Raw genomic sequence first — 14,801 nt, forward strand, 5'->3', positions numbered from 1 at the left:
GGCAGAGCAAAGCAATAATTACCACTAGTACGAGTGCTAAGCCGCCACTCTTTGATGTGCCAGAGAGAGTGTGTTGAGCCGGTGTTAATCTCTGTTAGTCTGTGTAGAGGAGCCCTGATAAGGCCTGATAGCGCACTCTGTAATGAGGGATTAGGGATTAAGACGGCGGTGGAGGGGTCAGCTCTCCTGTGGTCACACTGCGGTTGATCCAGGACAAGTTTTTAGGGAGCTCTGGGCACTGCTCCACAATGTCAGGTTGTTTCCTTGTGGATTGTACTTGGAGGGTGTGTGAATACGTGGTGAGAAATGTTTCGAGTATGTGTGAACCGAGTGGACGTACCTGACCACTCCCAGTCGTTTCCAGCCTTGCGGTTCCTTTCCCTCGGGCATACCTCGGGTGATTGAATTGTAGGTAGATCCTATATAACCCGCCGCCTTGGTGTTTGTGGTCGTCCAATTTATTTATGGTCGTGATTAAACGACATTGAAAATGGATTTGATTCTCACAGGGCGATCACTCACCTCATTGACAACCAGCATCCCATACATAACAACCGAAGGGTTCTCGTGGTCATAAGGAGTTGATTTGTTGCCCTTAGAAAATGATTAGGTCTGGAGGGCACTATGTGGTATTATAGTCCGAAGCATTGTTATGAAGGTCCCTGCGGGTATACTGTATAGGGTCAATTTACAGTTAATTTAAAGCTAGAGTGTGTGTGTGTGTTAGTGCAGGGTATGGACTTAGGTTGAAGTTTGACAACAAAGCATATATTCAGATGTGGTAATTTGAGTTTTCAAGGTGGCGTTTTGGATGTTATATTGTGATGTTGAAGTGTTTGTGCAGGCATGCTATTGATTTATGTGTGTTCTTGCTTAGGCTGACTCTGGAGCAGAAGGAGCTGTGTCGGAGCCGACTGAAACTGCTCTCCTACCTGGACCGGCTGGAAACATACGAGGTAACAGCAATCACTCACCATTTATCTAGTGCTTCAGATCAGCCCTTGGAGATCCTGCACATAGTTATTACACAACCTAAAGTCATACTGTGATATCAACATTTGCCACAGTTAAAAACAATGAATTAAGGCTGCAGCTAATGATTATTTTTTATTATGGATTCATCTTCTGATTATTCATATTGATCAATTGTTTGTCTTTGAAATGTCAGAAAATAGTGAAAAATGCCCATCACAGTTTCCGAGAATCTGAAACTCAAAGATATGCACTTAACTATCATAGAAGACTAAGAAAACCACAAAATATTCACATTTGAGAAGAAGGAGACGGTACATTTTTACTTAAAGGTCCCATATTATGCTCTTTTTCAGGTTCATACATGTATTTATGTTTTGACTAGAACATGTTTACATGCTGTAATGTTAAAAAAAATCCTTTATTTTCCTCATACTGTCTGCCTGAATATGCCTGTACTTACCCTCTGTCTGAAACGCTTCGTTTTAGCACATTTCAACGGAATTGCGTTGCTAGGCAACAGCTTGGGTCCATGTTTACTTCCTGTCATACACATAGGCTTCGTCCGAAATCGCATACTATGCACTACATACTTAATACATGTACTATCGTTCGACATACTTTTGTGCGAATAAACAGTCGTCACTTCCTGAGAGCCTCCTTGCCGGTTGGAGACGTGTAACCATGGTAACCTGTGTCAACCTCATGTGACCAAAACGACAGTTTGTGAGAATCAAAGTCTGAATTAATTTAAAATACATATTACGCCTAGCTAAGGGAAATCTTACTGTTAAACTGAAGCGTTATTGATGTTACAAAGCTGTCCGTCAATATCCGTTATGAATGTTGTGAGTCATTACTGCATTGCATTGTGGGATATTTATGCCGCCGTAGTAATATTTCACCGGAAATAGTGTGCAATTCGCGTGCTATAGGTTTCATACTAAGGTTTCTGACATACTAAAATATCTCACATATTGTTCTTGCTTACTAAATAGCATATTAATATGGAATATTGGATGCAACCGTACACTGCTACCGGAAATAAACTGGGACATATTGAGAATTTTTAGGTTTAAAACTGTGAAATGGTCTAAATATCGTATACTTGTAACATCACAAAATTACAGAAATCCTGACAGCTTGTTTCAAAGGCACAGTTTCTGAATACGGGCTGTGTGTATTCTCCATGGATTGAGCGTTTTGATACTTTCACAGTATTTATATAGCATTTAAATCTGCTTTTTAATAAAAAAAGACATGAAAATCTTACATTTTACAATATGGAACTAATCGATTGTCAAAACTGCTTTAACTGTCTGTCAATTGACTGTTCAATTAGTCTGCTTCTTGATTCAACTCTAGATTTAATAACCAAAATCAACCATCAAATTGGCAAGTGTTGAAGTCATTACTTTAACACCCTGTCTAGTGTCTACACTGCAGCCCTTCAGCAGCAGCTTCAGTCCTCCGTCAGTGTCTTCACTGGAACCGTTCAGCCATAACTACACTGCTGCAGTTACATGTGTAAAACGGAACAAATTAGACTTTAAGCCTAAAAACACGTTTTGGGTCGTGGTTATGCTCATAAAGTGGAAGTCGTTACGGTGCAAGCAGACAGCTTAATTTTCTAAAATGAAAGCACATCCATTCCGTCAGATAGGTGTGAGATGGATGACTGAAATACAGCACTGAAACGCCTCCCGTGTAGAAGGTAGTCAGCCTTATGACAACCCATAACATTTCACTTCACTCATCTTGGCCTAGCTTGGATCAGTTGTTATAGAAAGTAATTGATAGGATCCGCCTTTAACCAGTCAGCGATGTGAAGTAATGCCCTCCTCCCCCCCAAAAATACAGTTCTTCTTTGTCATCATTAAAGCATTCAAATAATAATAAAAGAAAATCATTACTATTCATCATTATTGAAACTCCTTCTAATCGTGTGTTAATTGGTCCAGCTTAGATTATATTTTGTGTTTATTTACATGTTAGCATAAAACACATTAAGTTAATGTTTTTGTTACATTCTTCATTGCTTAGTTGTTTTCCCATTGGCAACGTAACGCTTTCAAATTTGATATCAAATCCCTCCAAAGCTCAGAGGCTTTTCTCATCTGCCTTTTATTGATACTCTCTCTTAACCCCACTAATCTCTTTAGAAATATTGAAAAGTTGGAGAAGATGTTTACGTGAGAGGCATTTGAATCAATCAATCACACTTTATTTGTATAGCACCTTTCATTCAGGTTAGTGCAGTTCAAAGTGCTTCACAGATGACGGACAAGCCCAAAATCACACAGAACAAGTGTGGACAAAAGAAAAGACAAAAACAATTCAACACTTTAACCGCAGGATAATCTGAGACAAATTCACACGAGACAATAAAATGATAAAAATGTAATAAAATAGAATTAAAAGCTATAATAACAGTAATAGTAGTATAACAGTGTGAAGTAAAAACTAGATTAATAAATTACAATAAAATAGAATAAAATAATACAACTTAATTACAATACAATAAGTGATTAATAAAATTAAATAATACAAATGAAATACAATAAAATAAGTGATTATAAAATAACAATAAAATAGAATAAAATAATATAACTTAAATACAATAAAATAAGTGATTAATAAAATAATAAAATAAAATAATACAACTTAAATACAATAAAATAAGTGATTAATAAAATAAAAATAAAATAGAATAAAATTATACAAATTAAATACAATAAAATAAGTGATTAATAAAATAATTCTAAAATAAAATTATACAAATGAATTACAATAAAACAGGTGATTATTAAAATAACAATAAAACATAATACAATTGTACAACTTAAATACAATAAAATCAGTGAATAAAATAATAACCATTTTTAATCAAAGGCCTGGCTGAATAGGTAGGTTTACATTTAAAGATTTCAACACGTCCAGCAGCTCTCGGATCCTCAGGCAGACTGTGGAGCATAACAGCTAAACGCTGCCTTACCAAAGGTTTTAGTCCTGCACTTTTGAACTACTAACAGACTCGTGCCAGAGGACCTGAGGGGCCGCACCGGTTCATACACTGGAAGCAGTTTGAAGTGTGTAACTAAAAGAATGAAGGGTTTGGTAGCTAACTAGCTGAGAGACAAATCTGACACAAGAAAATATTGTTTTACTCTAATACTAATAGGCCTAGAGTGTATAAGCATCAGCGCAGCATAGATAGATAGATGCTTAAAGTAGAGCTTTGACACTTGCAACCACTTAACACTCTGGATTTCAGATTTACGATGAATAATGTTAACACGCACGCCCTTTTCATCCGCAATAAATCACCGGCGAACAGGGCCATACGTCCTCCCATGCAGGAGAGGAGAGATGAGATTTTCACCCTGCTACATATTCAACTCAGACAGAATGACGTCTCTCTCTTTATTCGGACATTGTCATGGTAACTGCAGCACTCGTCAGATTCCTTTTGCCCCAATCCATTTTCTCTGGCTGTCTATGAATATGATATTAGGGTTTTTATCATCCCGACTTGGGCTGGCTCTGTCTGCATACGGCCCATTCAAAGGCTATCCATCAGACACACACACACACACACACTCTGGCATAGAGGATGCTACAGAGATTTTATACACACTAGACACACATAAATCCCTCGCAGCCAAAGACCAGGACAAACCGTGTTCCCCTCTGACATATGCACACTTTCATACCTTCCTCAGATGGTTTCAACTAAAAGGACAAAACCGCTAGATAGTTAAATAGCATTTCTGTTGACTTTGTCTTTGTGCATTCATCTGCAGTCACATCCTCGTTTCCCCTCATCTTTAGTTTGACTTTCTACCCACTCACACGTTTTCCTCTGGAAAGATAACCCTCTGCTTCACAAATGTCTTTTTTGTGAACCACAGTTGTATTCCTCAATCCCTCTGGTCTCTCTCTCTCTCTTCCTCTCTCTCTCTCTCTCTTGCTTTACACTCTCCAGGAGATACTTGGCGGTCCTCACGCTGCCGAGCAGAAATATGATGCCGAGTTCTTCAAGAAGTTCCGCAGTCAAAATATCGTTTTGTCAGCAAGAAACTACGCCAGGGTAACATCAGGCTCTCGTTTTGTTTTTTTTCAAAGTGTCTTGCTAGTCATCTCACTTAATTTGGTTGTCTTAACTGCCTGCATCTCCATTTATCACTAATGTGATAAACGCTCACTAAAGGAATGCAGCAATCCTGCCATAAATCCTAACTATAACCTTCATGACGGTAGGATTTATTGCAGGACTGTTGTATAAGACCGCATTAGTTTTAGCTACTAATCTGGCACCTGTGTGTGTTTCTTTGAAATCCTACTGAAGAGTTTCTGACCTATTTCTTTTCTATTATATCGCATGAGAATTAGCTGCTTTGTGTGAAATAATTACATTTAGATTTGTCATTCATTTTGTGTTTTTTTATCTTTTAGTACTGTTTTTAGTTTTTGTACAATTTAAAATCGATTTCGTAAAAGGTTTTAAGTTGTTGGATGGTGCATTTGTTTGCCTACAGGAGAGTAATGTGCAGGCGCTGGACTTCCTGTTCACGTACCACGGAGCCGAACTCCTCCAGCATCGGCTGGCTATCCTCCACAACTTCCCAGAAACCACTTCTCCACACGAGTACACCATCCTGCTGCCTGAAGCCTGGTGAGACGCACACAACCACACACAAGTCATTAAGGTCTACGTAAGTGTAGAAGCCTGATCCAGTCACTTCCACACAGTGAGGCATACATCTTATTAATTAAACACTGGTATCGGCTCGGTACTCGGTATCGGCCGATATCCCAAAGCCCAGGTATTGCTATCAGTATCGGGACTGAAAAAGTAGAATCGGTGCATGCCTAGCTCTGCCCATAGAGCATGTGCGTTAACATTCTTCAAAAGTAGCGTGCAGCAGTGAAATGGCCAACATGTTGTATATACTGTAACTGTACATATGCAATCCACCCTCACTCGCGATTGGCTGTGATTTCAGAGCCTTCAGTGAACACGCCCCAAACCCCTTTGTCCGGTCACTGAAGGCTCAAAGCAAATGTAAAATCCTGTCTTTCTGTTGTAGAGGGTGCAATTTCAGTGAGTTTTTCAAATTCAACTCAATCCTGTGGAAGTAAAGAAGAGAACATGACAAGAAAATGTTATTCAAATTGGACCCTGTGTATTTTTTACTGAGGGTGAGGATTTATGTTTCAATTCCAAAGAAACATGAACCATTTTATTCTTGTCTAATAACATTATAATTTGCACTACACTTTGGAACAAAAAATAATCCATTAAGATGTACTGATGGGGACAACATTTATATTGCATATGAAAGTACTTAAAATACTTATTTCTGATAATAATGAATGCCTGTGTGCAGTTTAAAAAGCCCTTTTAAGTAACATGTAAGCTTTATTTAGAAATGTAGCCCAACTAAAAAAACTCTTTATACTTTCATCTATTTCTTAATCCCCTTTTTCCTCTCTGATGTCTGAAAAATCACCATTTACACCTCCCTGGAACGCACACGTCGCATGTCTCCCTACATTTCAAATTAAAATCACCTAAATGTGGAATCACACCTCAGTCGGAGCGTGCACTCGGAGGTCTTTCTCACTTCCTCTTTCCTTTTGTTCTCGCTGTCACACAGCGGGAATCGTTCTGACATTACACAAGTGAACATACAGAGCTTAAGGGCTGACATTTGTGAAAAAACACAGCGATGACATAAAAAGGGACACTTCTAAATTTACATGCAAACAACATTTAACACTTTTAAAATGTCACAATACTCGCGGCAGTGGTTTCATCTTTTTGGTTTCGGCGTTGGGATTGGAAGAAATGCTGAAGGTGAGGGAGTCGGGGAGAGGATATGAGAGAAGGAGATGATGGAGGAGTGTTTCATTCCTCACCCCTTTTATGCTTCACTAATAGAGGTGACAGACTTACTGATGAGCTCAGCCAGCCATCCATTTTGCCTTTTTGTTTCCTCTAACTCGCTTTTCCATTTTACTCGTCTCCCTCGCCTTTTCCCTTTCCTTCATTTTTGACTTTTCATACATTCCCTGTGTCGGTATTTAATTTATTCATACACCACATATACATTTGTCTAAAAAAAAAAATCCACATGAATACAAGTCCAAAGTCCCCTGGAGCTAAAAAACATGTATTGAAATAGTTCTTACGGCTTCCACACACACACACACACACACACCGCCGCCGCTCCCCTTTATTAGCCATGTCTGAGTTTGTATGGAGGTCAGGTGGCTGTGGCTCTGCAGTGAGCATCCATCATGGCTCTGCCGCTGTGGGGCAGTTTCCTATTTTCCCCAGCCTGTGAGCACCAACTGCTCCTCCCAACAGCGCGTCGCTCCTCCACTGCAGCAGACGGAGTCGGCTCGTGCCATCTGTTTGGAGCTATATGCTTCCTTGAAAGGGGGAAAATATTCTTCTGTAATATTGATCAAGTCTGCAAGGGAGGAAGGGGAGGGGGGGGGGGGTGGGGGGATGTGTGTGGAAGAATGCAGAATAGTTGAAAACTTTTGCCCCCTAAGCTTGAAAGGATTGGCCAAGTGGAAATAAAAATAAACCAGCTCCCAAGTTTGCTTTGCATCTCCATTTTCTCTCCCGCCTCGCTTCCCCCTGCCTCTCTCAAACTGACGTGAAGTAGATTAGAGGAGCGGGGCGCGGAATAATTCATTCCCCCCATCGATATCCGAGCTCTCACACCAATATTTACTCTCCACCCCTCTAACCCGGCTGTCTTTAATGAGGAAAGAGGACCAGGGAGTTGGGGAATGACAGGGAAGAAAAGAAAAAAGAGAAAGAGGTTCACTTTCTGTGGGCATTTTCGAGGAAGAGCCGAGACTTCTCGATCTCTGTCATCTCGGTGTTAAAACTCCAATCTGAATGGATGAACTTGTGCCAGAGTGTTGGTAAAAAAATCTTCCCACTTTTGTGCGTTGACATAAATCACATCCGCTTCCTCGGACACATCTTATGTATTTTTGGTGATTGGATAGAATTTATGGTCGTGTTACAAAAAACTGCTGCAGCGTGCGTGCGCGTGTGCACTCGGCCTTTAACTGCACCAAAGCTATAGATGATTTGCAGCCCGCGCTATCTCCTTGAGCTTTACAACCACAGTACATATTTTTCTGTCTACAGACAAATAGATAAGAAGAAGCAATGCATTAATACTAGAATAAGATATGAAGCAGCTTCTGTTTCAGCCCAGTGTCTCAGTGCATGCATTCACGTGAGTGTGTTCGAGTGTCTTGAGTCTCGTCAGCGCTGACACGCGAGGTCACCGAGTCATTCTTCACTTTGGTTTCTTTTTCTTGTGTGTTCCCTATTTATCTTCCTCACGCCTGTCACACTCAAGGAGACCAGGAAGAAGTAAAGCTTAGTACCAACACGGCATTCAGAAAATAAAGAGTGCCGGCTATTTACAACCGAGGCACGACTCAGACTCTTTTCCAAAAGTTCTTTGAATTGTTTATTGCCGTGCTTTTGTTTTTTTCCCCCCCACCCATTCTTTTCCTTATTATGCTCCGCTGTTTCCATTTCCCATATGTTGCTACCTCTCGCCAGAGTTTTTCCTGTAATTTATGACCATGTTTAGTTTGAGACAGTAAATGTCTCTGCTGATTTATCCGGTGCCATTATAGGTGGGTGTGGGAAGGTGTGGGTAGGTTTGTTTTTTTGACTCCTGGCTAGTCATTGGTCTTTGTTCTGATATTTGCTCTTAAGCATGTTTTTTTCCCCCCTAAAACTGACCCTTCTTCCTCTGATTTAGCATCTCTCCTCCTCCTCACTACTTCTGCGTCTTGCTCTGCCTTTTCTCTCTCTTTTTTTTGTCACCAAATTTTTATTGGTTTTCCCTTTTTATATGGAAGGAGGCATTGTACATGAAAAATCAAGTAACTGAAATATTGTGTTGACATTGCATGACACATTTATTCACAAGTAGGCCAGTGTATTGGTAAGAATCTGGCGATACGATACATATAATGATACAGAGGTAACGATTTAATATACTGCGATATATTGTGATACTGTAAGCAAGGCGATATATTGCAATTTTTTAAATCTAATTTTAGGAAAACTGTCACAAGTATAAAGAACGCAGCACCATATGAATAAAATCTGAGTAAAAAAAAGTGTACTTTTTTATCCAATCAGTACAGAGGGATCTGCATTTGTATTTATCCCAGTCCAGAGGGCACATACACTAAGAGGGCGCATATCTTTGCAAATAAAATAAAGTATTGACTGAGTTAATTATTGCATGTAAACTATTAAATAAAAATCGACATAGTGTTTCTGAGAATCGATCCAGTATCACAAAACATAATATCACGATACATGATTAATCATGATTAATCGCAAATTAATCCCTCATTTTTTAAAGGGAGATTTGTCAAGTAATTGATACTCTTATCAACATGGGAGTGGGCAAATATGCTTGCTTTATGCAAATGCATGTATATATTTATTATTAGAAATCGATTAACACAAAACAATGTCAGATATTGTCCAGAAACCCTCACAGGTACTGCATTTAGCATACAAAATATGCTCAAATCATAACATGGCAAACTGCAGCCCAACAGGCAACAACAGCTGTCAGTGTGCTGACTTGACTATGACTTGCTCCAAACTGCATGTGATTATCATAAAGTGGGCATGTCTGTAAAGGGGAGACTCGTGGGTACCCATAGAACCCATTTTCATCCACATATCTTGAGGTCAGAGGCCCTTTGAAAATGGTCATGACAGTTATTCCTCGCTAAAATATTGCGTATCTTTTGAGCATCAGTTTTTCTAGTTTCATATGATACCAGTATCTTCACTCTAGCTTGAAAACTGAGACCGCTACAACCTAAAAATCACAAGTCACATTAATGCATTAAAGAAATTAGTGGGGTTAAAATGATTTTGGGTTAACGCGTTATTATCGCATTAAATTTGAAAGCCCTAATAATAATAATAATTTGTATTGTTTTTCTCTTTTTGACTTATTAGTCTCTTTCTGTTTTTTTCTTCTACTCTCTCAGCATGGATGACGGAGGAGAGTTGGCGTTGATTCCGTGGGACGAGCAGAGACACAGGGAGATGGACTGGTGCGAGGCAGAGGAGTGCAGGTAAACAGTGAACATCACACACTAACATTATCACACTGTACACTAAGCGTTATAATAAACCAATACTGTCTTTAAATCAACTGATATTAAAGTAAAATCTCTCCATACCCACGATGACAAAGCCCCTAGCAGTGTAGAATTGTTCAAATTCATGCTCCACACAGGCTAGAAGCTTGTGCTGGCATCATTATGTGAAACACAAAACATGACATCCTATTATCTAAATGTGAAACAGAACCATAACAAACTAATACCAAATCTTGTTGCACTGCCAATTTATGCCATTTGCTTGCTGCAGTACGGAGGCCAGCTTCATTTACAATTTCATTTAGCGAGCTCCTTTTTATTGCTCTTTTGGTGTCGAGTCATAATATCAGTTGGCTATTGTGGTACGCTTAGCCGGGGATTGCAGGGTGAAATTTTTGATACTGTGATTGTGTGATGGCAGCGGTGTTTACGACTGTGTTTATGACACCCACGCTTCCCTTTTTTTTGCCACATTATATCGTCATTCTTCCCATTTTTCATTCTTCTGTTCATGTTTTTCTCTCCTCTCCCTTCTCACTCAAACCCAATATCCTCCTCCTGAAAGGATAACGTGGTGATATATTCAATTTTCTTTTTGTTATTCTCAACAAATCCCATGAGAAGACCAAAATCAAAACTGTGTCAGTCTGCCTCTCAATACTCTCCGCCTCCCCTCTCCTGTTGGCTCTCCACCCAAAGCCCATTGGCTGCTACTGAACAAGGAATTGAATATATTTCTTTCGTTTTTGAAATGCTAAATATGTTTACAGCAGCAGGACAGTAAATGTGGGCTTGACTCAAAATAAAATACAGTGCTCCATGTTCATGGTAATGAAGATACATGTCGGCCAGTGCAACAGTGTGGCTCATTGATGTGTTTTTAATAGATTTTGTACTAAAATGGACCTTTATGGCCCAGAGCAATTAGCAATACTCATTAGTGGAATATATTCATTGCTTGTTTTGCTCTTTTAATGTGTTTTGTTGAAGAAAAATATAGAATAGCATCAGATTTTACCTTTATTTATCTACTGTACCTCTACTACTTCACTAAATAGTGAGTAAAAAGATAAAATACACAGTCACACATGCATCTAACTCCACTCTCCACTCTCCCTCCATGTCTTCCTCAGAGCGACGCTGGACCAGAACTTGTTTGACGACGACAGTTTCCTGTACGAGGGGGCTCCAGAGCTGCCAAGGTTCCGCACAGCCGCACCCTCCATCGAGCTACTGACAGACTGGTACCAAAGCAGAGCCAAGGACATCGACTCCTGCTCCAGACAGGTACGAACACTTTATTCGCCGTTGTGGGTTCCCAGTCGCGGCTAAAAAATAAGCAGGGACTGTATCTCCGCAGAACCAAAGCATCAGACTGCAGATTAACACAAAGACACTTTAAGGCCCAGACACACAGCGATGAAGGCTGACTGTTGTGCCGCCTCACGTTGCCTTTGTCTTAGCCAAAAAGTTGCATTTTAAAATACCCCAAAGGCTACAACCGACGGCCAGTTAACACGTATGGTCTGTGCCTACGTGAGGGGAAATAACTCTTCACATCAGCAGGCATCGGTAGTCTGTATTCGTCATTCCAAAAGGGAAACTGGAAGACCGAGGACGGCGGATATAAAAGCCGTTGTTATGATACGTACATGAATCAAAGTGGCGTTTGCCGACCATTCTCACACCACTCTCGCTCACCACGTAGCTTCATTCCAGATGTCCAACTAGGCTGACGGATGCTCACAGACGGCCCCAAACTGACCGATGATCGACCGTCGGATTGGTGTGTCAGGGCCTTCAGTCAAGAAGGGTTTTGGCTTTCAACACTAACCATCTGGTTTCGTCTACTTGATTTGAACTGACCAAGATGGCAGCATAAAGGAATTAATAGACATCTGGCAAATGTGAAGCTAATTGCATATTGCTCTTTTACATGATTGGGGCAGAAACATGCGACAAGCTTGGATTCCGACTGCAGGAGAGACGTTGCCAGCTTCCATCAGTCAAGGTCACTTTGATCCTATCTGTGACAGTCATTATCATATCTGCCATATGGACTTCTAATGAAGAGTAACCAAAGCTTCTGTCATCAGCGTCCTGTAGCTGTAACTGAAAAATAGGACTTGATAGGACTTGTTTAGTGGAGTAATGGGATGTAACCGCTGGAGCTGCCCACTCTCTCCACCCACGCCATCCACATGGCAGCTCCGTCCCCTCTTTAGCTCTGTCACGGTGATGGATCAAGGTTGTCACGGCGATCTCTTTGTCTTTGTGAAAGGACTAACTGGGGTGCAATCATATCTTTTTCCCCCTCATTTCTCCGTTTCATCCCTTTTCACCGCGTGTGAGGAGGGCTGGAGGAGAAGGGAATTTGGGAGTCCATTGCTCATTTTTTGGAGACAACTGGGGAATCGTGCCTTTTATCATCCACTCACAGAGAAAGAAAGAAAGACTGAAAGTGTGTAAAAGGAAGTCTTTGTTTATCTTTAGGAATCACACCCACTCTCTCTTTCATTATCTCCCTTTGCTCCTTTTTTAATTTGACCTCATCTCCTTTTGCTCTCTCACACATTACTCCAGGAGCCTCTTGGGAACTCTCATGTCTCTTTCTTTTTTCACACACTGTTTCACACTCACAACTGAGAGAGACACATTGGAACCGGCTCCGCTGCCATTTGCTGAGCTCTTTTTTTTTTTCTCCCCTCCTTCCTGCCCTCCTTACTTTTTCATCTCATTTGTTCTCACTTGTTTGCGCCCTCCTCCCATCCCTCATCTGGCCGTGTTTATGCTTGGGAGAGCGTTTTAATGGAGGAAAATGGGGGTCTGATTAAAAGGAGCCACATCAGAGGAAGCCGGAGTGTTTTTATACCAGTCGCAGAGCCGCGGGAAGCGAAGGCGCTGAATGGGAAGATTGACAAGATGACTCAGAGGGGAAGATAGAGAGAGAGATGGGTTTTGAAAAAAGCAGCGAGTGGAAGCGCAACCAAAAGAAAGGGAAAAAAAGGAGATAAATGCTGGGCCGATGTGACACCCCTCGTTAGGTTAGAGTGTATTACAAACACAAAAATAGGGGCGGTAAAAAAGGAACGCAATCTCATGGGAGCTGTCCGTGGGAGCGAAAATGGCTGGTTAAAAGGGGGTGAAAGGGTCGAAATAAAGGATATTAAAGACAAGTGTTGTTTGAAACACCGCTGGCAACAAAATGACACAAAATGAGAGGGTGGCTTTGAAAAGCAGGCAGAGAGGGGGAGACAGGCATACAGAGAAGGAAAAAGGTCCAGACTTGGAGTTCAAATGGAGGCCAATCATGGCGACTGTTACAGAGTTCTTGCAAGAGGTGGGGATGAACAGAGAGGAGGAGAAAATGTGAAGATGATGCTTGAAAGGAAGGGCCGACATAGGACGGGGAGGGGAGACAAAGAAGGATCAAATTGAGTCGGGAAAAACGAAACTGAAGAGTCGGTGCTGGGGTGGCGAGAGAGAGAGGGAGATGGCGCAGAGAGAGTGAGACGGAGGACACGAGTTGCGTTACACAGCGCAAAGAGAATGACGAGGGGGAGGGCACGGAGACGAGGTTGTAATTAAAAAGTGTGAGATTTTAACATCTGAATTGTCTGCGGTTAGCTGGGGAGTCTATCTCTGGAGAGCAGGGGAAGAGGAGGGGAGGGGTGGAGGGAGCGGGGAGGATCTTTACTCACAGTGAGATCAATAGACTTCTCTCTCTTGTTGTATCTAATTGCTCAGGCTCTGACTCAAGGTGATTTGGGCTCTCTCTCGTACCGCGTGTGTGTGTGTGTGTGTGTGTGTGTGCGCGCGCATTTTACAAATGAAGGCGTGCAATTATTTATTCGGCGAGGAAATGCGTAGAGATCAGCCGAAGATGACAACTTTGCAGAATGCGTGTATGCGTGCGTGTGTGTGTGCATGTGCTGCTGCACTAACCGCTGTGCCAAAGGGCTTTCCTCCTCTAAAAGGTGGAGAGAAAGCAATCATCACTACAGGGCCCGGCGGCATCTGCTATTGATTGGTTGGCATCCACAGGTGGCTGAGCATCGATTGGCTGGGCGTGCTGCCAGCGTATAGGTGGTCGGATATCGATCGGTTGCTCTTCTGGATGGAATTTTATCGATCGGAGTAGCAGGAAGCCCAAATCGTCCCTGTTTTATTGTCCAAAGGCTAATGATTGGATATTAGTAATGACTCACTGGTATTATTTAGTTTGGGATTAATTGGGAACGTTGTTGTTTTTGTTCACGTCTCAATTCAGTGACCTCAGCAACAGGTTTTTCAATGACACCTTGCTCTAAACAGCATCTTTATCCACCTTAAAGGAACAGAATGTAGTACCGACAGCTAGCGTTTAGAAATGGGCACTGCAGTCCAAATTCAAAACATTGGAGTCGTGGTCCGTCCGCTTGAGGGTTACCTTCTATACACAACCACGTTACCCTCTGGCCAGCAGCAGTAGTCAGAATCACTTCACCAGCTGTGTGTCTCAAATACTCGTTGCCTTGATAACCCAGCTGCACACGGACCACAGAGAGATGTACCTAGGCCTCTCAGGTCGGGTAGAATCCAACGTTAACGTCATCTCTGATGATCCAGTTCGTTAGCTTGCTTCCATGGCTGCAGAAGGCTGTGTT

The 14,801-nt window shown here is 41.4% G+C and overlaps 1 protein-coding gene across 1 annotated transcript in view; it reads left to right on the top strand.

Annotated features, from left to right (window-relative positions):
* The window catches only part of nbas (NBAS subunit of NRZ tethering complex), a 186,826-nt gene that overhangs the window by 37,175 nt on the left and 134,850 nt on the right, over positions 1-14,801 (top strand). Inside the window, exons 19-23 of the mRNA XM_074616263.1 lie at positions 878-956; positions 4,958-5,062; positions 5,511-5,647; positions 10,042-10,128; positions 11,289-11,442. Coding sequence (XP_074472364.1) covers positions 878-956; positions 4,958-5,062; positions 5,511-5,647; positions 10,042-10,128; positions 11,289-11,442 — 562 coding nt within the window. The remainder of the gene's footprint in view (positions 1-877; positions 957-4,957; positions 5,063-5,510; positions 5,648-10,041; positions 10,129-11,288; positions 11,443-14,801) is intronic.

The sequence above is a fragment of the Sebastes fasciatus genome, chromosome 18, assembly GCF_043250625.1.
Source record: "Sebastes fasciatus isolate fSebFas1 chromosome 18, fSebFas1.pri, whole genome shotgun sequence".
In the NCBI taxonomy this organism is placed as follows: domain Eukaryota; kingdom Metazoa; phylum Chordata; class Actinopteri; order Perciformes; family Sebastidae; genus Sebastes; species Sebastes fasciatus.